The 26,416-nt window shown below is 37.8% G+C and overlaps 1 protein-coding gene and 1 long non-coding RNA gene across 12 annotated transcripts in view; one reads left to right on the top strand and one right to left on the bottom strand.

The window, feature by feature from the left end:
• Rfx (regulatory transcription factor Rfx) overlaps nt 1-26,416 on the top strand; it is a 232,568-nt gene that overhangs the window by 118,788 nt on the left and 87,364 nt on the right. For 9 of the 11 annotated variants that reach the window (XM_083112718.1, XM_083112714.1, XM_083112713.1 and 6 more), the window contains exons 2-3: nt 16,621-16,754; nt 25,946-26,155. In XM_083112718.1, the coding sequence (XP_082968844.1) occupies nt 16,621-16,754; nt 25,946-26,155 (344 nt within the window). The remainder of the gene's footprint in view (nt 1-16,620; nt 16,755-25,945; nt 26,156-26,416) is intronic. The other 2 variants (XM_083112715.1, XM_083112722.1) reach the window with 2 other exon arrangements.
• Nucleotides 4,301-7,877, bottom strand: LOC145979412 (uncharacterized). The gene is made up of 3 exons (XR_014440780.1): nt 7,799-7,877; nt 5,678-5,827; nt 4,301-4,332 (listed from the first exon to the last, which is right to left on the bottom strand). It is a non-coding gene; the product is annotated as an uncharacterized LOC145979412 (long non-coding RNA).

The raw sequence follows: 26,416 nt of genomic DNA, 5'->3' as shown, positions 1-26,416 counted from the left end.
TTTTTCCTCCCATAAGGGTGAGTTTTCTCACCCTAGTATAGAGTGTGTTTTTCCTCCCATAAGGGTGAGTTTTCTCACCCTAGTATAGAGTGTGTTTATCCTCCCATAAGGGTGAGTTTTCTCACCCTAGTATAGAGTGTGTTTTTCCTCCCATAAGGGTGAGTTTTCTCACCCTAGTATAGTGTGTGTTTATCCTCCCATAAGGGTGAGTATTCTCACCCTAGTATAGAGTGTGTTTTTCCTCCCATAAGGGTGAGTTTTCTCACCCTAGTATAGAGTGTGTTTTTCCTCCCATAAGGGTGAGTTTTCTCACCCTAGTATAGAGTGTGTTTTTCCTCCCATAAGGGTGAGTTTTCTCACCCTAGTATAGAGTGTGTTTTTCCTCCCATACGGTGAGTTATTCCTCCCATAGGGTGAGTTTGAGGGGTTTGTGAGGAAGAGGTAAATGATCTTCGTTTAGTATAATAATGCTTACCTTTAACCTTGAAGAATCAGTCAGATCTTTTCTATCTTATCCAATATGAATTCAGAATAAGATAGAGCAATCATAACTTCATTGTAATTTCTTCCCAGATGGCAAATGTATCAAAGTAGAGAAATGCAATGTTAACTCTTGCATTGTGTAATATACGACATCACACTGAAAACAGTGTTTCTTCATTTAATGCGTTCAGATTTTAATGTGATTAATTGTCTTCTTTATAAAAATAATACCATTCAATTCAGCATTAAAATTTGACAAAGCTTAAAAATCTTAGAGGAAACTAGATGCATCACGCTCACCAAGGTATTCATGTAGAAGAACAAGCCATCCATAAATTACATGAAGCTTGCAAGGAATATAATGTATCGATTTCTAAATCATACAAAAAAGCCGCAACTTTTAATGTACATACATATTTTCCAATAAGTCTTTTTTGAGACTTCCACTTGATGCTTAGAAGCCAATTGGGACTGGATATATGTACAGTCACATACACTGCTGGGTTGTAATGATTTAATTGAAAGTCAATGGTGCTGTTACAACCCAGAAGTGTCCTTGAGTGTACAATATAACATGAAGGGTATTGATCTTCAGAAGTCACACCTGTTAATTATAAAATAACAACTTTTTTCTGTACTGTTTGGAAAGCAACACTCATGCTCACATACATTGCTAGGATAAATAAATGACATACTTAACACAACAAAATACTGTATACTTGTATATCCGTAGATAAATTTTATGTATACGTTGGATGCAAGTATATACATACATGGTAAGGGGATAATCTCTGAAAACTACTACCTTGCCACTAAATGCATACACATTAAGCAATAATTCAACCTTACCTTTCCTTTGCTGTTGGTTCTGCACACTCAGTTCAATGCCACAATCATTACAATGTGAGTGATTTTTGGTGCTTTTAGAACCTATTTCAGTACTTTAATAAATTAATTAGAAACGAAAATGTACATTCTTAAGAAGGCAGAGCAAATTTAGTAGAAGTTATAAATGTTCATATACATAATTTTTAACCACTCTATTTCAAATACAGAGCTTAATTTTTTTCGCCCCAAAGATTAGGTTGAAGAAATAAAGTTACCAGTTAGCAAAAAATTCAACTTTATTTACAATATTCGTACATTTCATCTTGCAATAATTCAACATAGTTCTCACAATTTTATCCAAAAAAAGAGGAATTTTACTTCATTGCTAAAAATTTGCATGCTGTATTCCTTTAAAATGTCTGTATGGAAAGGCGTCCATGATCTGAAAGGAGAAAAAATGTAAGAGTAAATAAGAATATAACCAAGAATGCATTTAGGTCAGAGTGTGATAGTTTAGAATGTACTTATAACATTTATGAGTCTTAATACTTCCCTGAAAAGTATACTAGTGATGTGTGCATACAAAGTGATTCAAGCTTGAGTAGCCAGCCTTCGTGGATGAGTGGTTACGAAAGCATGCTAAAACGCCTGGGGTGTCGAGTTCGAATCCCAGCCTGAGCACAGGTGTTCTTTGTGAGTGTCCATTCATCCATTCCATCATATCATCACTCATCCTCATGTTCGCAATTAGCCCAAAAGTGGCAGAAATGCGAAGAAAAATAAACAAAATCAATCAGTCAAGCTGCTCAATTGATAGATTGACTTGGTGTTTTAAGTCCACTTTATGCACAATATGGCTAATCGAGACTGGACCTGCGGTTCAAAGTGGGATCCGAACCACTATGTGCCTCCACAGGGTATCGAACCCAGGACCCCTTGATTACAAGGCAACGACCTACCACTGCACCATCGGGGAGGCCCTCAAGCTGATCAGTTTCTACATTGAATGCAGTAGCACTAAATTTGGCAATTTATTTTACACAGCATTTCCCATAATATTTAAAGCTCGGGGGGGGGGGGTTAAACCCAGTAACCCCCCTTGCGTGCGCCACTGATTGAATGAACAGGTGGAGGGACTAAGAGTATGTCACCCTATTATGCAAAGGTAATATAAACATGCATGCTTTTATTTCATAAGCAAGGGCCTATACAAGGAGGGTGATGATGGGGCTATAAACAGGCTGGAAAAAATAGCGAAATGAGGGCTGACTACTGGGCACGCCACAGCATATAACTGGAAATGGCACACTATCTTCAAAAGTAAGAAATTACTTTAGGATAATATTTTGTGCTGAAACATCGGTGTCGGGAGATGGAGGTGGAACATATCCGTTGACCCCCCCCCCACCCCCTGGAATTGCCATCGGCCATTTCAAGTCACAAAAAGCAGAAGTTGTTATAACATAAATAATGTTTAGAAAGCTTTTATTGAAAAGTTAAAACTTAAAGATAAAACAGAATAACTGTGCATTTCAGTACACTAACTGTGTAAAATGTAAAAAAAAAAAAAAAAAAAAAACTTATAGTAATAAGGAAAAGTTGTACTTGATATTCATTCATCTAGTAGTTCTCCCAAAGGATTTAATAATAGTAATAATAATAATATAATTTTATTTTTTTGTTATAATAGTTATTACTGTAAAATTATTATCATAACCATGATTCTTATTGTTAATATTTGTTCTACTATTAAGTTAAGTCAATGGATTGCCCCCCAATACACACACACAAACACCTTTCTGGTGTCGCCTAAGAGCTCAAACAGTACCATTCAATGTTGGTGTGAAAAATATTTTTTTTACTAATTTTTGAGTGTTTAGCTTTAGCTTTCTTTTGTTTCTGTTAGTTCTGCAGGGTGCGAAATCCTGGGGGGACAGGGGGATTTCCCACCACCAACAATCTTGGCCTTAAAAATCCCCCCACCAAAAATTTCCGGGGGGAAGATTTTTTGTTATAACAAACGAAAGATAAGCAATTACTTTTAATTTCAAATATACTGTACTAAGAATAATATCGAAAACACACACAAATTAGTGTAGTTGTGAGTATTGAATGCTTTCTTTCTCAAGAAATCATTAACAAATCTACACCAATACGCACAATTAAAGTAAAACAAGAATGCAAGAAAATTATAACTATGAAATCTAATTGATTTATATTAACATAAAGCACAAACAAAACAAAAACTTACACATAATAAAAGCACTTCAACTATTTCATAATTTATAACATCTTTAACCAAGTTACTAAAGGAATTAGTTGGCTGCTTTACAATATCTGATATGTATAAAAGTAACAAATTAATTTACTTTTAATAATACACACATGTGGCGGAGGGGGAATGTAAATTAAGAACTTTCTTCCCCCACCAGTTTTCAATGATTTCGCACCCTGTAGTTCTGTCCTGTCAAAGTGTATGTGTAAACATCATGTAGCGAAAAGGCAAAAAGATTTTATTTATTCTGTACATTATACTAGCATGTAACAGGCACAGTGCCAGAAGGAGAAGTGAGTGGATGCCTCATTCCATCCTTTCACCCAGCAGACAAGAGACACATACCCTTGACAATTTTAAATATTTCCTATAGAAACAAGATATAGCTACATGAAAGTTCAACTCTCCAAAAATAAAAGCATGGATATGATTCTGTTTTCAAGTAGCAGAAATAAAGTTCTATTGAAAGTTTAGTAGGCTACGAAAGAAATACATAAAGATTATAATTTGTATATTTATGCTAAGGTGCATTTTGGAAATGCATATCCAAAGATTATTAATTACAAAATGAAAGGTGGTTCGCACACGCAGCATTATATTTTACGTTCCTAGTTCTATTTATGTGATTCTGACATTTTCAGATTACATACAGGTTAATTGATTTATTTACTTACATTTCCATTTACAAAATCAGGATCATCTTCTAACATCAGATGTGGTTATTTTAGTTAAACAGCATTCAATGTCTGAAATAAGGAATAAATTTAAATTAGATTAATCTTGAAAGTAGCAAAAATTTAACTTCTTCAATACAACAGTTTATTGTACAACTATATTTCTTAATAGATGGAAGACTATTTGAAGCGTTCAAGTGGATTTAACATATAAAAGTTAATTATCATGCAAAGTTAGTATCATTTGGATCCCCCCAGCAATATAAATTCTCCTAAGGAATGTCTATATATACACAGTGGAAGATTGAATGAAAGAAACCCAGAATGATGAAAGTTTAGATACTTTTCAAATAAGAATTAATTTCTTTATCTGTGTGTTTTCTTCTACATAACATCTCAAAATGAAATTAATTTCCAAAGACAAAATTTGTATGTAGGCTTTTACAGGGTAACTGATAGCCAATAAATGTAGCATCACAGACCCTCACTTTGCAAGTTGAAAAGAGAAAACAAATAAAATGTATGAATCACTTACTTCATCCCACATCCACAAGAACACTAAATTGTACACAAGCAGCAATCGATTCTCAGAACTTAAAGATGCTGACACAGAAGTATATTTGCTGTGTGGTCTAGTCAACCATTTTTTTTTTCACTAATCCTCCATGAAATTAATTGTGTAACAAAGATATTAGGAAAGGTATGTAAAGAGTGAGATGCATAAATATTTCCCGGAGAAGTTCAATGCAGTTCAATTCCTTAAATACACGTGGGACGTCAAAAAATATTGAAAATTATGAACAACTTGCCTGGTAATATTTTAACATCTCGCTGTACATATTGTGTAATTAGTATGCCATATCAATTTCCAAATACTTCTTAAGACAGTCACAACAAAGTTTTACACTCCAGCCTACACTGTGTATAACTATTAGTACTGTCCTTCCCAGTGGCGAACACTCCCTTTGAAACAGAAATAACCGAAGCTATGAGACACCCACCCACCCTTTCCTATTTCCAGATTTGTTGTTTGAATTTGTTTTTAAGTCCACTTTATGCACAGAAAGGCTAATCGGGGCTTCACCTAAAGTTCAAAGTGAAATCTGAACCACTACCGAGTATGGAACCTCGGACTCCTTGATACATGTATTTATGTATGCATGTACTTTTGACACTTTAATTTTCTTTTCACACTCACTATGATGACTAAATGTTCAATACTAGCTGACCACCTCTAGCGTGCGCTACACCTGGGTACATATAGTGGTCGCCACTGGTCCTCCCACCTCAACATATAAGCTTACTTCCTAAGAGACCTCTGTCATTTCAAGTTCCTACAGCTTAAAACTTATGAAAATAATGAATAATAAATTCCCTTGAAAAGAGAACAAAATTAGATTTGAACTACTCTACTTACATTGCATATCTGTGTAAACCCAACCCATGCAGGATCCTTGAAAAACTGCTATCGGTGATGAGTGGCGAAATGTTCAGTGTAGATTGGAACTAAGGCGAGTGTGTTTGTGGGTATTATCCGTATTCACTCCTCTCTATGCATGGCACATTCCTGAAAAGGAGTTGAAAATTAAAATAATACTTAAAATTTTATGTTGCACAACCATATTTATGTGTAAAAGAAATCTAAGACAACACTCTAAAAGAAATTCTAGCTGCTGCTTGAAATTGTAAGTTTTCTTAACTTAAATTGTTAATGTTTAGAATCCCCCAGGGACCGAAAATTAGAAGATACTATGGACGCACACTACAGAAAACCTCACGAATATCAGCGTCTGAATGTGGGAAGGCGATCATTGCTCCCGAAAATTAATGTCAAGGTATATTTAACTTTCACGCCCTTGTTTACAATGTGTCTTTTTTCCTTTAAAAAATTGTGAATTAGATGCAATCGACTACAACGAATGAATGGAGTTTAAGCAGCAGCTTACAAATCTTATAAACTCTTACAGAAGCCTGTTTTGTAAATAATATTTCCCATGCAAATTAACTTTACGTCCCACAGTATCCCACTGCATTATTTTGGCCTCTTTACTTAAAAATCAATTACAAATCCCTCTGGGGTACGTTCCGACAGCCAATAACGAAAGATTATGAATTATGCGCAACAAGTTACTTTACAACTTTAGGAACATCACACACCAAACGAAGGTGCCAGTCGCAGTCAGAATAGTCGACACCAAAGGGGGCTCTAGCCCACAACGAAATATTTTTGGCCCATCTCCTCCTAACACAAATAGCCAACAGTTAAAAATTGGGATTGCTTACAGCGCAGCGAGAATCACACAAGAACAGAAGAACACAAAGAGAGAGGGTGAAAGAGACCGAAGATACATTGACAGCGAATGACAGAGAACATAAATAGAAGGAAATGGGAAAGAGAGAAGGAAGCGTAGAAAGAAAGAGACAAAAGGTAAAGAAGAATAACGGAAATGGAAACAGAGGAACCAAGAGAGCAGAGAAAAATTGAAACATATGAAAACTGAGAAAGAAATAAAGATGATAGAGAATCCTAGTAGCAGTGATAATTGTAGTAGGGTCAACCTTTGTGACGTTGTTCCCCCAAACATCCACATATTCTGTTTAAAGTAAGATTATCTTTCGTTTGTACCGGATTGTATCGCATTTACTTTCGTTTGCAACATTACAGAGTTCGAGTATTCACAAATTGAACTTGGGGGGGGGGACTTCAGGTAGCCCGTACAGTTTTATCCCAGTGCATTTTTTCGATTGTACCGTAACGATTTGAGAGTAAATTAAATTAATATTTGAAGTTCCCTCGCCCCCAACTTTAAAATGAAGGACAAAATCATTACGTTTGTACCATTGAAATAACTAAACTAAACAACTAAAAGCTCCCCATCATGGAGGAAGAAAAAATCAAGCAACTTCTTGGATAGAATTTCGTTTGTGCACTTGAAATTTTATTTTTTATCGTTATAGTTTTCCAGTTATTTCTCTCCAAAAATGGGAGTGGGAAGGACGGAAACGAACTTAAACCATGATTTCTCAGTCTCCGTAACCATAGGCGTAAATTGGCGGGGACAAGGACCCCCAAAATTTTCACATTTGTTAAAATCTTCAAGTTAGGCGACCTGAGGAGCAAAGTAATAAAGAGTAATATTTGTGACTTCGCTAGTTATTTAAATGTCTTAGCACGTCGAGCTGCGACGCCAGGTGTCCCGGGTTCGAATCCCGCTTGGGCATGGTTGTTTGTAAATGTCCATTCATCAATTTCATCACTCATCCCCATATTCTCAAAATTAGCCAAGAGGCACAAACCGCGAAGTAAAATAAAACGAATCAATCAAATCAAATCAAACCATGACGAATGCCAATCTTCGGACGAGAACTATTGAAAGGGCTCACACTGCATGCTAAACAGTGCCCTCTCACCGTGTACTGTCATTATTTCGAAATGTGAAACACATTTTGGTCTAAGCATTTAGGATAGGACAATCTGAGCATATATAAAGAAAACTTACAGTGTAAAAATATTGAAAACGTTATTGAACTTACTTACCTTCGAATCCTGCTTTCTTATCTTCACTTTCAAATACCCACTCAGCAGACAAACTATTCTGGCCCACGGCACAGACGACCTCACACAATGTCAACGGCAAGGCTATTCTGGGCCTGCTTATCCCAGACGTCCTTCGATTGGTCCACACGAAAAGCCCGCCGTATACGACGCGTGACTTGCAACAAAAGATACTAAAAGTGAATGTCCTTTAAACAAAGCAACGATCTTTGGGGGTGGGGGTGGTTTAGACAACTTTTGTGGCAGGCGGATCCACTGGGAGGGCGATGGGAGCGATCTCCATTCCCAACTGCCAGTTCTTGGATATGATATTATACCTGATATTTTTGAGACTCAGATGTTCCGCCTTTTATCCCCAAATTTAAAAGGCTCGATAATATTTATAAAATAAGTCAACTTTATGATCAAGATAAGCTAATCGAAACTGACACTACAGTTTAAATTTGTATTGAATCACTGTGCAATATGCTTCAAAATGAAATCGAACTGAGACCCCTTGAGGAAATAGGCTTTCGTGTTCTGTGCGTATTCACTATATTTCTCATATCTGCTCATTCAGTTTACATTGTGGCAATAGGAGGTCAAGAGGCATTATGATACAATAATAACCACCTATTCCAGTCCTCGACCTCTATTTTTGCAAAGGAATTCTCTATCTTCTAGAACACAAAATCAGCTTCGTTCCTGTTTACAGTATAATATGTTGTTTATATATAGCAGTGTAGTGTATGTTAGAATTGAGGTTCGGTGAGGTGAGGCATTCGAATGAAATTCGCCCCTCCCAGCTGTAACTTCTGGATCCACCACTGGTTTGTGGCAATTTGAAAGCGCTCTGTGGATACCAAAGTCCTAAGAAAATAAAGGACAGAATTTCTCTCCTCCACAAATTGATTGAGCTGGTTTATTTTATTTCGCTTTTGTGTCACTTTTGGCTAATCGCGAAGATGAGGATGAATTGATGATATGATTAAATTCATGAAGGGACACTCGCAAAGAAAACACATCCCCAGGCCTGGATTCGCTGCGCTACCCACTCCGCCATGGAGACCGGCTTTCCTTCACAGAGATAAGTACTTCATAATAATATTAATGTAGAATATAATATTGTAATTCTCATCCAGGAACAGCCCTATAGTAGGGGGGTGGGAGGATAAGGGCAGTTGATTCAGGTTCCGCAACAAACAACTTCAAATTTCCCCAGAACTTATTAGTTAATAGTTGACATTGATACTTTCTAATACACATGATTAGTTGACCAAAAATCTAGATTTTTACCCCCTAAAAAACTAATGTGAACATGAGAATGTTTTTTGTCGCTTTTATACAAAGAAAACTTCAAACTGCGTTTATTGTGTAATGCTGGTTATTATCAGTTCGTTACAATAACCTGTAATTAAAATTTTATAATAATAAATGAGTATTTAATGTCTTATTGTTGAAAATATTGTCTTTGCATTTACTGTAGTGTCCTAATATACTGATTGGAACAAAGAACTCCAGAAAATATAACTTATATGGTGGTCGTTACCAAAGATAATGTACTCTTCCTGCGGGATTTGTAAGCAATAAGTTCTTCTCAATAAGGGGACCCCCACGGACAGGGTGCAGAGCTGTGGTGCAACGCTCTCGTCACTTGGTGTCCGGGTTCGAGCCTGGGTGAGTGACTGTTGAAATAGCCATTTCCATAAGATAAATTATTTTCCTGTATTTGTACATATTGCCAATGGACACGAGAACTTGCGAAAAATAACATTTTTTAAAAATAATCCAGATAGTTAATAAACAAGCGTGAATGTGAAGATATGAAGGACGTATCATCCAAAATACAATAAGTAACTTCATTTTTTTTAACTAGTCGTTGAATGCAGGGTCTTGCACTACTAATAAAACTGTATCTTAGATAGTGGTAAGCAGGAATAATGCTGTTTTCTTTTCCTTCTCACTGGCAGGCAGACACGTCATTCGAGGTATTACATATATCGATTGCCTTCGACTGTTGACTAGAACAATAGAAAACCAGAATTTTTTAAAGGAAGATCGGCCGTTGGTATAAAATTTATTATTACGTATTATGATTATTTTGATTGATTGATTTGCTTTATTTTACTTCGCTTTTGTGCCACTTTGGCTGAAACGGAGCACAATTTAAAATGAAGACAAGACCGAGAGTGACAGCCGTCTGTATAATCGAGACTTATACTGTCCGAAAGCCTTGTATTGTTCAAGGATTTGGTAAATCGTAGTGTAAATTATTATTTGAATTCGTTATAATCAAAATTTCTATAATATGCAACTTGATTTACTTTTTATTTAAAGATGTTTAATTTTCTAAAACTTTCGTTTTTAAGTTATATTACTAAATGTCTTTAAACATTTCTTATATATTTATTATTGAGATAATCTAAACGAGACCGAGGCTTTTCCTTCGGGAAAGAAAGAGCAACGAGAACGAGTCTGCTTACAGCGACGAAAGAACGAAAGGTTCCTTCATTCACGACTCTCGTCTCAGTTTGTAACCTAAATTCATGTTGCACTTTTATTAATTTTTGTAAAAGTAATCCTATGTTCAATGGCATTGATTAACTTCAGTTGACCATATTTTGAGAAATCTTACGTGCCAGTAAAATGCAAACTGTCTGGAATAAATGTAATAAGTTAGCCGTGACCGAGCACGTTGAATAGTAGACTCAAGGATTTTGCTACCGAATGCTTGACGGTCAGTTAGTTGGCTTATGAAAAGATCCACGTATATATCCAAACCAATAATAATAATAATCTCTTGATTTAGTAGGTGACGTGCGCGTGGATTACAAGGAAGCAGAATTCTTTATAGGGGTGGTCAGGCCAACAATAAAATTTAAACAGTAATATTAATAACAATAATAATTATCATGCTTATGATTATTATTGTTATAAACTAATTGAAATAAACCAATTTTATTCCAAATGTATTATCATTACTATTATTATTATTATTATTATTATTATTATTATTATTATATCCTCCTTGGAGAGAATTTTCTTCTCGATCCACTTGATAAATGAATTTCCAGCGCAACAGTAACTTGACTGAGATGCTTATAGTCATTAAATTTTGTTATTAACTTCTATAATAATAATACCCGTGGCTCTACAGCCCTCGAAGGGCCTTGACCTATCTCCCGGCTGCCAGGCTCCATCCCACAATCCTACCTAGAGGTGTGGAGATCTTCAACCGGTAATGGGGTGACGTGGGGTCAGCACGTCGAACCTCCAGCCGTTATAGGAGATATCCGTGACCGGGTTACACTACTCACTCGTAGCTCGCCAATTTCCTCACGATGGTGGGTTGCCACCGGTCCTATGCACAGGCCGAGAACCCAGAGACTGAACCCAGGCGGACTCGAACCCATGCCGTCGGAGGCCAAAGCACAGCGCCTTAGACCGCACTGCCACGGACGAGGACAATTAACTTTTGTACAGTTTGTTCAAGAAAAAGCTTTCAAAGCTAGTTAGAAATTTTAATCACAGCGTTTATCAGAGGAATATAATCGTGTACCAGAAATAAAACATTGCTTCGACTTGTAATGTCATTCCCAGGGAAGACTTCAGGTTTGGTGCATTGACGCGTGACGCGCACAGCGAGGGGTTGCTCGTTACAAAGGAAAAGGAGAGAAAGTCCAGAAACGGAACTTTGGAGGATATTCACGTATGGTATTCAACACGTCGTTGCAAAATTTATTTGTTGCAACATCTATTTGAAGACAGTGGCTCAGAAAGGGAACCAGTTTGCCTCATTAAATGTAGCGTATATTTGGAAATGAAACAAGAATAACAAATTGGAACTGCGTTTATGGTAATTTAATTAGCTTAACCAAAATTTCTTTTGAATACTTAGATAAGCGGACCTATTTAGAAACTTTTATGATTTTTGTTTATGCAGCTCTAAAGATTTCAAAAATATGGATAAGCATTTTAGGTTGTACATTGACTGTGATGTAGGGGTGGGGGAAAAGTAATGAAAGTTGAATGTCTTCTGGAGTTGCGGTCCCTTGCAAGGATAAAACGCAAAGTGGGATGAAACATTTTCTATTAGACTGTTTGTTTTTGGCGTTACCGCCCTTAGGCATACCTTTTGAATAAATGCAAAAGATAGTCGTTGGTGTAGTAAACTACGAAGCAGAGGGTTTGGGTAAAGTTTGAATATGTCCTTTTCTTTGTCTCATCAGTGTTATCCTCATCGTTACAATTAAGCCATTCGTCAAATTGCAAATTGAAGTATTCGTCACATGTCATATTGGTGGCGTACGTAAGTTGTTTTGGCAGAGAACTTTAAAAAAAGAATTTCAAATGCAGGAAGGATGGGAATTCTAGGAACATGACTATAACACAGGCACGTTTATTTCGGGGGGGGGGGGCTCATCCTTATCACCACAGGCGTCGCCAGAAATATTTGCAGAAGGGGACAGGCCATTGATTGGTAGAAAGAATAATGACAATAATAATTATTACCAGTTTACCACGGTTATAATTATCATTTTTAATTATTAAAACATCACAGTGATCTCAAAACTGACAGGTTTATTCCAAGGTCCCTCGACCGCTAGTTTCCCCCACACGAACAATGTCGACGGACTTTAGGTTTTCGACCTATTTTGAAAGTATTTCACGATTTAGTCACTCGAATCAGCGCCACTTGCAGTACAGCGCCTCTGCTGAATATTTAGAGAACTGCTACAGGGTGGTAATTTGTTGGGAAAAGGGTTCAGCAGGTAGAAAAAATTGCCTCGGAGAGCCTGGCAGGGGTCCAGGACGACAAACGTTGTCATGTCGGCAAAATTCTTTCGCTATGACAAGGCCTGTGAGTGGATTTTCAGTGGGAAAGTTTGTACATGTGGCATCACGGTGCAGCCGAAACTCACCCAAAGGGGTGTATAGGGAAGGTTTTCACGACAGATCTGCACTCACCCTAGGGTAGGGAGGAGAAACTCACTCAAAAGGGTGAGGATTCCGAGGATTCTGACCTTCGAAGCCTCCAAAGAGCGAAACTCACCCCAAAAACACCTTTTTTTTTGCAGTGATGTTTAATCCTGTTAATGAAGTAAATTTAATTACTACTACACATTATTCAAATCAGATATTTGTAGGATTTCGGGAAAGGACTGCAGCCCCCGAACCCCTTCCCTGGGTAATAAGTTCCAAAATTTCTGTGCTGTTCCAACATCGTGAGGACAATTTGGGAAGTATACTTGAAAGCGACATGGAAGCAAATTCTGCTCTCGAAACAATGGGACTCGATGTGATGACCACGCGCAACCGAATGAAGGAACTCTTCGCAGGCCTTGTCCATCAATATCAATTTTACTGACAAATTGTAAGTTTTGCTCGCCCTCCTCGATGACGCAGTGGTATCGTCGCCGCCTTGTAATCAAGGGGACCCGGGTTCTCTTGTCTGACACTTTTTGGCTAATCGTGAAGATGAAGATGAAAATGAGTGATGTGAAATTGATGAGAGGACCATCATAAAGAACACACACGCCCAGTCCGGAATTCGAACCCAGGACCCCTGGCATCGTAATGCACCTTGTTAACCACTGCACAACAAATAGAAACAGAAAATGCTTGATAAGTTATTAGCTTCTCCATAACTCATGATTATATTATAAGTAATATTCGCTGTATGACTAGGGATTAATTATATTTGTATGTTTAGCCAACCTAGCCGCCTAAGCAGCAGCAGCTTCCGCATTTGCAGGTGGAAGCTAAATTAAGAAAAATCACAGAAAGTCAGAAAGATATCCAAATTTTGTAACATAATACTTATAGAGCATGAAGACGGCTGTAAAAACATTTGCTACATATCTAGTTTCCTTCCTTAATTGAAACGTGGTTTATTCTTCATTATACATGAGATCAACCACCCTGGGAATCGAACCCAGAATCTTGTGTGGTAGTCAGACTCTCTTTTAGAATGCCAATATGTTGGATATTTGGTTGATCCTGATCCATTGTTTCCAGAGGAAGACAATCTGGCAGCTTCTCATTCGACATTTCAGTCGCGATGTAGGAAAACGAGATCACAAACACTTTGCGATTCTATCTTCTCACGTTTACAGAAGTTTACCACCGCTCGGACCACAAATCATACTTCAAACTATCTGACAGATATCAATTGTCCACCAAATCAACAGATGAATCGACAGCTTCGATGTTTCTCCGATTTTTCAGAAAGTGGCATTTCCCCTTTTTTTGCAGGGCAGGTCATTAGCAGGAGGGTTAAGTGCATTTGAGAAGAACCGTTATGTCATTCATTCCCGCGCCGAAAAAGCGATAAGCAATAGAATTCTGTTCTTGGAATTTGAAACGCATGGGGATATCTTTTCTGAACCATAAAATAATTAAACCAGAAAGTTCTAGCCACCCGTAGCTAAATCTTCCTGTTTGTGTCGTCCTCTCGGCGCCCATGGTGCCAGTGCAGGGCCAGATGAAGGGAAATTTCGGGTTTTGGGGGATTCTGGATCTGGTGTGCAGCAGGGAGGAAAAGTGCATTTTCAATAGGTCTCAGACTTTCCTGACCGGGGCGGATCACAAAACCATTAACTGCATCCCCTCCCAATACATCTGTTTGTGTTCAACAAGCAAGAAACAGGGAAATAAGAAAGAAATGCCTTGCTTGGGTTCGTGCTACTGAAAATTGAAGAAGTGTTTCAAACTGCAAGCAAAATTTACTGAAGAATTATTTTGCAATACTTGTCATCAAAGTAAAATTTCCAGCAAATACAGACCAGTTTCCCGGGGCCACGTTGACGTTTGCCGGGGCCAGTGCCCCCGCGTGCCCCCCCTTAACGACGTCCCTGAAGGGATGTCAGATCCCTGGAAATACCAAATGTCGCTTAATCAGGATTAGGCCAGTCAATGAGGGGGTCCAATAAGGAAAAAAATGAGGGAAAGCTGGAACAAGTTTTATTATCTTCATAATAGGGTTCTTAACAACATACTAATTTTGCATCCCTCTACCACCCCGGATTTGGTCGCCATTTTGGAAAAATGGCGCCCAAAATCAGTTTTTGCAAATATCTCGCTTGGAAACCATTTTATAGCCAAAGAGGTTATGACAAAAAATAATGTACATAAAATTCTGTACGAAAAATGTTCTGTGCATTTTTCTTCTAGGATGCGCCCTTTGGGAGCTAGCTGAGCGAGAATTTTTTTTTCCGTCCAGTTTTGCAAGTGCGGAACTCACGAAAACATTTTTCCCATGATGTTTTGTAGTATTTTGTTAAGAACCCTTTTGTGAAGGTAATAAAATTTGTTCCAGCTTTCCCTGATTTTTTTCCTTATTGGACCTGAAAAGCATCCCTTGTTGACTGGCCTAGATAAGCAAACCGAACAACCTGTTGGTGTCTCATACTTGGACAAAAAGACGCCAACCCGTCCCTTCTTTTTGTCCACCTGTAAGCTTGTAGGAGTCCATCAGTACTTATTTGCTGTGTTGTCTGTGTGAAAGGAAGACCTAGGTAGATAGTTATCTGTGGAGATGTGTTTCAAAATGCCAAAGCACAAGGCGGCCAGAAGTTTATCGATTAAGAAAACGGATTTCTGCAGAAGCTTGTTTTACTATTGACGGGAAATTTGTTTTTTTGTTATTTAGCGTCGCTTTTCTCCATGTTTGGCAAATCGCAACGATGAGGATGAGTGATGATGGAATAGATGAAGGAACACTCACAAAGAACACTCATGCCTAGGCCGGGATTCGAACCCTGGATCCCAGACATCATCTTACTTTCTCCCCCCGCACTATAACCATTTAATGCTAAGCTTTGTCTACCAAGAAAAGCAAACTGTCTTCATCCCCTCTCCCAGGTTTAGCACCCAATCGCTGCTACTGCCTGGCATCGTAGCCGTGCTGTACTAACCACTCCGGCACAGAGGCTGGCCCCACTGACGGAACAGTATTTATGTCAAGCTTGTGTGAAGAAGATAGGTGTAAGTGTTAAATTGCTTTACAAATATATGTTACTTTCCCACATGGAAAATACTGCACGTACGTACAAAGTTTTATATCCCGGCCTTGTTCAAAAATCTCAGCTGCTGATGTGATTTCCGATTAGAATCACTTTAACTGACGATTCCTCACAAATTGTTCATCGTTAGAGTACTTTATGTATAAACTGTGATGCTAAATTATAACTATGAATTTCAAGAAGAAAATGGAAATATGTTTAATGTCATTTTTTTTATTTAGGGTGCCTTTAAAGTGCTTATTTTAGTGCCATTTCTTATTTTATAGCGCCTTTTTCAATCATTTTTGGTGCCTATTTGAGAGGTTTTTAGTGCCTATAAATCCGCACCCTAGTGATTAGTACTCGAGGAACCTATAACCGCAGCTCCAACATGTTTGTTACGATAGGGCGACTATGCTCGTAGTCTCATTCTGTCTTGTTCACAAGAGGTGTAAGAAAGTCTAGCCTCGTCCTTGCTTCATAGAAAGGACATATTGTCCGCTAGACAATGGTGGATGACAAATAGGAAATAGGTAGTGCTTTTGCTTTCTAACGTGCATGTGATGTGTATGAATAGGCTACACTTGTGTTCTTTTTACCTGTATTTGTTTCTATAATTAAGAGGCTTTACCCCACTTCTTTCTCCCCCACACCATCCGGACAAAAGCCATCCCCGTCCGCAGACGGGATCATATGAACTTTTACAATGCCTGTCGGGATGTTGAGGGAGAGGGGAGTTAGGTATCAGATATCAATGTTTTGGCCTCGAGCCAAGAAACTCGTTCTTCCGACACTGAAGATCCTGTTTATGCTTCTTTTCAGCTTGTGGCCTGGTTGCTATGACAACGGCACAACCAGCGTTCATCCAGGCAGAGATGCAGGGCCTCAGTTCGTGTGCTGCTCCCACGGCAACTGTCACCGTTGTCACCACCTCCAGTCAAGCTGGGCAAGCTCAGGTAACTAGGCAACACGCCGCTAGAAAGGAGGGGGTAGACGCGTATGTACTCTTTGAGCGGGTAAGAGTAGCGTGCAATCTGCATTGCTTGTTGTTACTTTATCTGTAGTGGTTGTACGAACCGTGTGCCTTTAGACCATCACACGACCGATCGATTTTTTTAAAACCCTCTTGCAACGCAGCTGTGCTCGATAAGAATGTTGACACAGAAGCTTATCTCTAAATCCCCACGATTAGTGTTTTAGATAGTTTAGCGAGTGAAGTTTCACTAGGATGCTTGTGTCGAACGCACCGAAATGAATATCGTAGTTCAGCTGTTTTCTGAATCAACAAGTGAATCGTGTCCGTGCACGCATGATGTAAAATGTAGGAAATGGATTGTCCCTCGCTTGCTTTTGAGCGTTGCAGTCTTGGCAGACATTACCCTTATCGTCACACGACGCTTCAGGCATCGCAGGTAAGAGTGTGCGCCAAATATGGTTTTGTCTCCCTCGCAGTTCGTGTGCACGTTTCGAATCCAAGCGCCTTAGTTCCTGAGTTTTATCCGAAACTTTACAGAAATCGATATTGAACGTGCGAATCTCAGCTTGGCAACTTTACCGTAGGCATAAGTCAACAAGATGTCTTGTTCTTGATCCCGTGCACCGACGTTCTCATTCAAGCTTGCGTAAAGTGAGAGTTCGTATTTTCAAGTGCTGACATTGTCATCGCCGCGAAATGCTTGCTGTTTATCAGAGTTCTGTTCCAAGTCTCAGGTTGGCAATACATCGCTTCTACGCGCCAAAGTCGTTAGTCGCCAACTACCGTAACGGAACAGGCAATGCCATAAGTGTGAATTTAAATTCTGTTAGGTTACGTCGCTTTTCTGCTTCTGTAGATGGGGATTGCTAGACTTGCAAACCCGAAACGTCGCTCAAAATATTACATAAAATACCCTTAATTTTACCTTGTTTTTCTGACTTCGTTAGGTTATCGCGACATAAAATATTCAACACATACAAATCGCAATAGAACAACCATGCCTTTTCGGAATTCAATATAACTGGTGGATAAAAAAATATATGAAGAAAACAAAAAAGGATGTGTGTGTTATATTACATTACAATAATCGGGTCCAAAATTGACGATTCGTGAACCGCTAATTTCTATCCCTGATGCTTATTAGTAGAGCCCGGGACTTTGTCCTATAAAACTGTAAAATGTGTATGTAATTATGTCATATAAATTGGAAAATATGTCATGACAAATTACAAATATGTCAGAAAAATGCAGAAATATTCCCTGTAAAGCCAAAAATATGCACAACAGTACTCTCGAATTTCTCCCATACCCGATAGAGTAGTGTAGGTGCTGTAATGTACCGACTGTTCTTTTTTTACTTTTGACTGATTTTTGTGAAAAGCGAAACAGGCAAACAAATGAGAACGAAACTTCTTTAATTCCCGTTCAACAATGAGAGAGAAAATGTTTCCTCAATAATGTTTGCATGGCTATCAATTGTCGGCGGGATAAAAAAAGTGGGGTATTAATGTTCTGTACTAAGAAAAGACGGCACCCTTCCTCCGTAATTTCCATATCTTGCTATCGACAATATGAACTATCCGTTGTGCTAAAGCTACGAAAGAAAAATAATAATGAAATAACCGATTATGTGCGAGAGAATTACGAAATTATACAGAAATATGTCTTATTACAACAAAATTGAAGAAATATGTTGTAAAAACGCGAAATTGGTGAAATATGTCATAATATGCTTTGTCAAGTTTGTCTATTTCGGCTGATTTTCATCAGATATGTAAAGATCTCACCCCACTATTAGATCCGAAGCCAAATGAAAAATATGTTATAACATAAAGTCCCGGGCCCTAGTTATTACAACTAACATTATGTAACATCGCGCAATTAACGGCATCAGTGAAGAAATGAACAATGACCAGTGTTCCAAAATATATTCTCACCTTTAAACTGTGTAGACGCTTTTAGCTGTGAGAATATCTAAAAGCTCTAGTGCCCACTTTCGATTGTATGTCCAGTCTCCAGTTAGCTTTTTGCATAAAGTGGATTCGGAACAATTTTTTCGATGGTCTTACTTCAGTTTTATTACGTAGAGCAGAATGCATAGAAATCGACAGGCAAATTGTTCTGCTTCAGGTCCATACACTTTGTTTTATGCAATGCGAAGTTCAAGAATTGAAACAAACCGCCGACGAAACAGTTGACAGCCTCTGCGTCACCATCAGAACAATTCCATTATTAAAAATATGAAAGAAAGCCGCTAGACACTAATATGTGAGAAAAACAACCGATGGAATTAGGGATGGACAATTTGCCTGATAATATTCATCCATCCACTGTATACGTCAGTGTAGCCTGGGCGATTTAGAAGAAAATTTTCATCATTTTTTCCTTTGTCTTGGTAACATTGCCTTACATATAGACAAATTCAAATAGTGCAGAATCTATTTTTCCCTCCCATCTCTTTGAACCAATTAACAATTTATTGTTGAATTTCATGGGATTTTCAATTGGGAAATAAACAAATAATATTTGTTAAAGTTTTTGTATGTATTAATATTCTGTAAGGGGGGAATTCATTTGTCGATCTGGTTCCACCATACACAGATGGACTAATTGCTACTAGCCCTATAGTTTGGAAAGGGAAATGTGCTCGATTATGTGGCGTTATAGTAGAGTGGGGTTCTTAAATATTACCGAGTGTGTAGCGTTAACTAGTAGAGTGGGGTACATAAATATTACTATATTTTTTCACTTTGTTTTATGCAATGTGAAGTTCATGAATTGAAACAAAATGCCAACGAAACAGTTCGCAACATCTGCACCAGCTAGTACAGTGGGATGCACAAATATTGCTCGGCAATTTGTCCACACTATTTTCGTAATGTTTCCCTTGCATCCTACATGATTTTAAACAATGGACTCTCTTACGTCCTCTGGTACAGAGGTTGTCAGCTGCTTGTTTGGCGTTTTGTTCCATTTCTTGAAACTTTCATTGCCTAAAACAAAGAAAAAAAATATTGTGATATACAATTTGCTTGGTAATACCAATGCATCCCATTGTACAATTCCATTCCTTAAAAAACATGTAAGATGTAATGTCAAAATAAATGAAAGCAGTAATAGACAATTTAATGCCAGGAATATTTAATGCACCCCACTGTACAGCAGAATGCATAAATAATACCAGACCTTGTTTTTGTGGCTTATTCTCGCATAAACCAACTTTCTTTTTTTCATATCTATAGACGTTGCCAGAAAATTTGCTTTTAAAATATTGAAACAAAACTTTCACTAAAGCAGAGGATACCCTCCCTAACACATCCAATACAAAACAGCCCAGAGTAAGCTTATACAGAGCATTCCCTGACATTCGCTACGAGACTCAGCGGCAAGCGGCCCGGCATCAGCGCTTGTCTTTCCCGGCGAACGGGTCCTCGACAGTCGGTAGAGTCGGCTATTAAAATTACAGTTTTTATATTGTGTACTAACCTTGACTACAGAAGGTGTTGAAAATGATGTCCCTCCGCTGCAACACATCTGTAATTCTCCCGATTTTTCATACAATACTCTCTTTTAACTCGCGGATGGTGTATTTTTTAGATTTCCCATTTTTCTTTCGAGTATTAATATAGCAGTCCTATGTGGAACGGGAACACTAGGAAATTTCGTTGCAAAACGTCGTCGCACTTCTCCACAATTCCTCTTTTCGAAGTAACACTCGACAACATAAATCCTTTGTTGTAATGTAAACTTTTGTGGTGCCATATTAAGCCACAATCTTCAACACACGGACACAACACAACTTCCGAGGGAGGATTATACTGGCGTCAGTCTGCAACGTCAACAGAAAGGGAAAGAGAGCGAAGGCAGGGAGAGTGAAAGGAAGGCAGGGAGAGTGAAAGAAAAAAAAACAGACTGTAGCGTGGGACTGTCGCGGACCCCTTCACCGGGAGAGACAAGCGCTGATGCCAGGATGCTGGCCACCGAGTCTCGTAGCAAATGTCAGGGAATGCTCTGTAGAATATAAAAGACAAGTTGAAGATAGTGATGGACACTATATAGTTGAATTCAATTCCACAATTTAATTTCTTAAAAATGCTTAATGATGTAAGAGAGAAATAAAAAGGAAGAAAATACAATATGTGTGGTATTATTTATGAATCCCACTGTACACAGGCGAGCATGTAACATTGCATATTTAAATAAAAATCTTAATATTATGGACTGAAGAAGGCAAGTGTGAATGGCGCCAAAATGTCCAGGTGAAGAAAATGACAGAATAGTAAAAACACCACAATACTTGATTCATCATTGTTGTAAATGCATGTGGAGCATAGACATGCATGTAGAGCATAGACGAACTAATCCCAAATCATTACAGATAGCTTCTCATAGCTTTTATTAGTAGAACTGCTTTTGTTTAATCTATTCTGTAACTAGTAAACCCAAGCTAGCTTTTAGAAATGCAGTAGATTCTTATAGAGAATATGTGATGTGTAGGGTGATGGTTACTTTTGTGAATGTGAATTATGTTTTTCAGTCTTACTTAAGTATAGTAATATTCTTGTAGATTTTATATAGAGTAACTGAAGTAGGAATTTAATTTTCAATTTTCATGTCAATGTAACAAGGGTATAATGCATGGCATTTTGCTGCTGTGTGCTTTGTCTGATAGCTATTGCTTTAATTTATAACTTATAGAATTGCCTGTTAATTTGAATGTTAGATTTCTTCATATAATTACACATAAGGAACATTTCAAATTTGTCATGACTAGTACTTTTGACTGTTACTATAATCAATATCCAAACATATGTGTTTGTAGCAAATGTCTGTTGTGAAATATGCTTGTGAAAAGCTTCATGTGATTAGAGAGATGTTTTTCTATAGATTAGGGATAACATAACTAATGTCGTGAAAAAACGTTACACTGCTGATGTCCTGGGTCCACTGACCCTTATTTTTCAAAATTCCATAAAACAAAATTCGTCAATCCTGAAATCAACTGTAACACATATTCTTAATATTTGGACCTTTATTTATTCACTCTTAATGAACAATGTAAATAAGACTTTACAATCAGGTGCACTTTGATTATTATTGAAATGTATGTTTAATGCACTCGAACTAGGATTACGGCCAGTCATTATAAAGTCATTACTGAAATAGAGAAGAAGTATGTTTCGGTGGAGGCACATAGTGGTTCGGGTCCCACTTTAAACTGTAGGTCCAGTCCCGATTAGCCTTACTGTGCATAAAGTGGACTTAAAACACCAAATCAATCAATCAAAAGAAGTATGTTTGAGGAAAAACGTACTTAAGTAGTGTCGTGGGTCCACTGGACCCCACCAAGTCTCACAACCTTACCTTGCACTCGCGAGAAAAGCATGCCCGTTCTCATGAGAGTACTTCAGCAAACTAGTGGAAGGTACTGAGAAGCACTGTGCTGTGGCGCACCCAGCTGCGCATTCCAACGTTCAAATATTCAATATGGGTCCAGTGGACCCACGACACTAGTTAAGGGTTAAGTAAAAATAGTCAGGATATCATAGCTTCTGAATTCAATACAATGACCAATAGATTACTGCCATCAGTGAAATGATGAATTTCGTGAAGCAAGATGAGCAGAGGACTGTTGAACCTGATGAAACTCATGAGTTGGTGAAGAAGGTGTAGACCCACCCCCATGTTTGAAACCCTGGCATGGAAGTAGTGGTACTATTGTCACTAGTTTATGTCATAGGTGTGTAAGGTGGTGTGGTAAGGCGTTTTTTTAAATAGTGGCACTCTGAACTATGGGGGTGATATAAAGTTGATTTTCTGATGTTTCAGATATATTAACACTAGTGTAGATGTGGCTATTTTGCAAAGAGATACTTGATCATACAGTAGAGTGGCAAGGTTGAAAGTCTACCACGATATTTTCCAAGAATCCCTTAAAAAAAATCTCCCCCCCCCCCCACACACACACCTTTTTCCTAAACACACACACAACTAATTGAACCCGTCAATGTGTTCCAGTGTCCCACACCGTGCGTTCTAAGGCATCATTCTTTGGGCACTGGCTACGGGACTGGTTCCAGTCTCCTGAGGGAAGCGTAATAACTTTTCTCCTGAGATTTTAGCCTGTGTATGGGACAGGTGGCCACCCACCATCTGGAGGAAATTGGGGAGCTACGAAAAAGTAGTGCAAGCCGGTCCTGGAAATCTACAACAATGACGGGGGGGGGGGTTGTCGTGTCCACACGTCACCCTGTAACTGGTTGGATGATCGCGCACCTCGGCAGGTTATCACGTTATTATTAGAGGCACATATTTTTGGTAAATAAATTTCGGTACAAGAACAGAGTCAATTTTGGGTTCAAAAGCGGTAAATATAATAAAATTTCTGTGCTACAGTGGTGAAAAAACTGATCAGAAGCAGTATATGAAATCACATTTTTGTTTTAAAATTGTGAACATAATCCAACATTTCATTTAAAAACTGCACCTATTACAATAATAAACATAACCCTTCTAATAGCACATTTATGCAGTTACCAGAGTATTGAGTTTATTTCTGTATAAAGGGGGGTCCATTCTTGCTTCTCAAATATCTACTGCAGAATTAATCAATTTTCCGTGAATTGCATAACTCACAGGATAATTAAGACTTCAGAAAGTGTAGATATTTCGCAATTTGCAGTTCATTTCGTGACAAAACAAGGTCGTAAAATGCACCTCACACCTTTCAGAAACATTAAAAATTAACATTAGAATGTGTTATTTCACATTTTGTGTTTTTGTCAAAAACGAAATATTCATGCTCCTAGTTATTATTAATGTGTTCTAGTCAACTGTAATTTTTTAGCAACTCCGAGATTTTTATTGTCCTTAGCAATGGAGCCAATATAGGCTGAACTGCTATAAATTAACAAATATCACAGCATTTCATATTCAATCGTTTATTGTACTACCTTCCAATCTCTACCTCTCATTACTTCCCATCCATTACCAGCCACCCCCCTGAGCTGCTGCTCATCAAAATAGGTCTCCAGCAGCCACTATCACTGTGTACATATCATTTCTGTCTGCATAATAGTTTGTCAATACTTCAAGGCAAATAACATTGTAAAAGACATTTCCAACCATTTCATAACATTTTTGAAGGTGAATCCAGTTTTATAAGATCACAGTTTATTCTTAATCCCTTGAATGTGTTCTAATTAATAATCATTTTTATTTAATAACAACATTTTTAAAAAGAATCACACTCAGTGTGAATCTATATCTACAAGTATTGTAACTTTTACAGAGTAAGCAGTGGAGATACTTTCCATTTCCCCACAGTGGCAAGAGATATGTTTTAAATCAGTGTTAAATTTATTCTCATTTTGATACACCACAGTTTGTGTGTGTGTTGCAAGTTGTAAAGAAAAGTATAAGTAGGCCATGAAATTTAGTGGAGGAGAAGGGGTGACCTGTTTCCATGTAAGTTCCTTCATTACAATATAGAGAATTCTCAATTATGTGCTGACATTCGTTAACACTTTGTTTTGAGCTGCATTTCCAACCTAGTGCCATTACATTGTATAGAGCCATACCTCGCAAAATCACCCAGAGCAGGTTGCTTCTTAGTCATGGATTTTCTTGAATTTTCTTTTACTGATAGATACTTGGCCTAATATAACAAATATGTAATATTAGACTTTCCTAACAAATATGTTGAAAGTTAGAAATTTTTGAAAATTTGAAGATTTTCATAAATTGGCTGGACGAACGAATGCACCACATGACAAAATATGCATATAAGAATGGTAACGTTGTCGGACCCTGTGGCCGAGTGGTTAGCACATCGTGCTGCGATGCCATGGGTCCCGGGTTCGAATCCTGCTTGGGCTTGGTTGTTTGTGAATGTCCATTCATCAATTTCATCATTTCATCACTCATCCCCATCTTCGCAAATTAGCCAAGAGGCACAAAACGTGAAGTAAAATAAACTTAATCAATCAATCAATCAAAGAATGGTAACATCGGTATTTTCTATTAGAAACTGTCCTTTTCCTTTAAAACAATACCTAAATCGTCACATAGTTTCCGAGATATGGCATATTTTGTGTTCATCCTTCCAGCCAATTTATGAAAATCTTCAATAAGTCTAATATTATATATTTGTTATATTGAAAGTATCTATCGGTAATAAAAGATATGAAGCAACTTTTTGTCTTTCAATTGGGTGATTTCACGTGGAATGACCCTATATAATTTGATTTGATTTATTTTGCTTCACATTTCTGCCACTTTTAACAAATTGGAGTTGAAAAGTAGTAAGCTGAAATGATGAAAGACAATAACCCCCCCTCAACCCAAGTCCCACATACAATTTACTGATTTTGAGTCAAAGATGCCAGATCCTGTTAGTCTGCAAGAATGCAGTCCAGTGTGTGCTATGCGGAAGAGAGATTTACAATTGGGTGTCTTTAGAAAGGGTGAGTGATTGATTGATTTGGTGTTTTAAGTCCACTTTATGCACAGAAAGGCCAATCGGGACTGAACCTACAGTTTAGAGTGGAATCCGAACCACTATGTGCCTCCACCGGGTATCGAACCCGTAACCCCTTGATTACAAGGTGATTTAGAAAGGGTGACTCCTTATCTTACACACCTCTAATCACTCATGATAACATCTTAGATATTATTTTATTGTCTTGGTCATTGTGGAATCCACATTATTTCCATGATGAAGTTAAGGTTGTCGATCATTTTCTGCCACACCACAATTTATATCTGCAATGTTTTTGAGTTTGTGTTTCAAATCCATTTTATGTACAGAGAGGCTAATTGGGATTGGGCCTACAGTTTATAGCGAGTTTCTAAACCACTATATACTTGCTCTGGCTATCAAACCTGAAAGTCCCATGATTACAAAGCAATGATGGAGGCCTGCTACAATGTCAATACAGTTTCCACAAGTGCATATCATAGCATAAAAATGTGAAAAGGGAAAGGAAAAATTCTAAAAAAAAAATACAGAGGTAAGTTTTCAATATTTACACAAATATATTTTAAAGATAAAAATAAGAAGCTAAGTTACAAACAATACACACAATTAAGGATGTGGTAACAAAAGAGTCAAAATCTAGTCATGACAATGTGCTTGCGTAACTCATTTGTAATGCATGAATACATACTCAGCAGCACGCCGATGACTTCATCATGGTGCACAGTATCAAGACTGAGCCAGACTTATTGCAGTCGAAATTGGATGCACTCAAGGACGGTGTTGTCTCAAAGACAGAGGTACTTGAACGCTACCAGCATAATAACTTGAGGGTTTATGGGATAGCAGAAGCCCATCCACAGGACGAAAGTGCATTATTAAAATTATGCCAAAACAAGATAATGGTATGTAAAGAGCATAAGAAAGTGCACATTATTTAGACTTTACGTAGCAATGATTGTGATGTAAAGTTGCACCATTTATTTGTATTAATGGTAATGCAGTTGTGCACCAGATAAAACAAAATATGTGTGCCTAGAAAGAGAAGTAACTTTTGGTTGATGCACAATATTTATTGTTGTGGTATTTGTAAGTTTTCACTGTAGCTCACTTCTCTTTAATTCCAATTAATTTTAAGTATTATCAACACCTTTGAATTTAATATT

The sequence above is a fragment of the Lepisma saccharinum genome, chromosome 26 (genome assembly GCF_977018435.1).
Source record: "Lepisma saccharinum chromosome 26, izLepSacc3.1, whole genome shotgun sequence".
Lineage (NCBI taxonomy): Eukaryota > Metazoa > Arthropoda > Insecta > Zygentoma > Lepismatidae > Lepisma > Lepisma saccharinum.
This window is presented reverse-complemented; position numbering and strand designations above follow the sequence as displayed.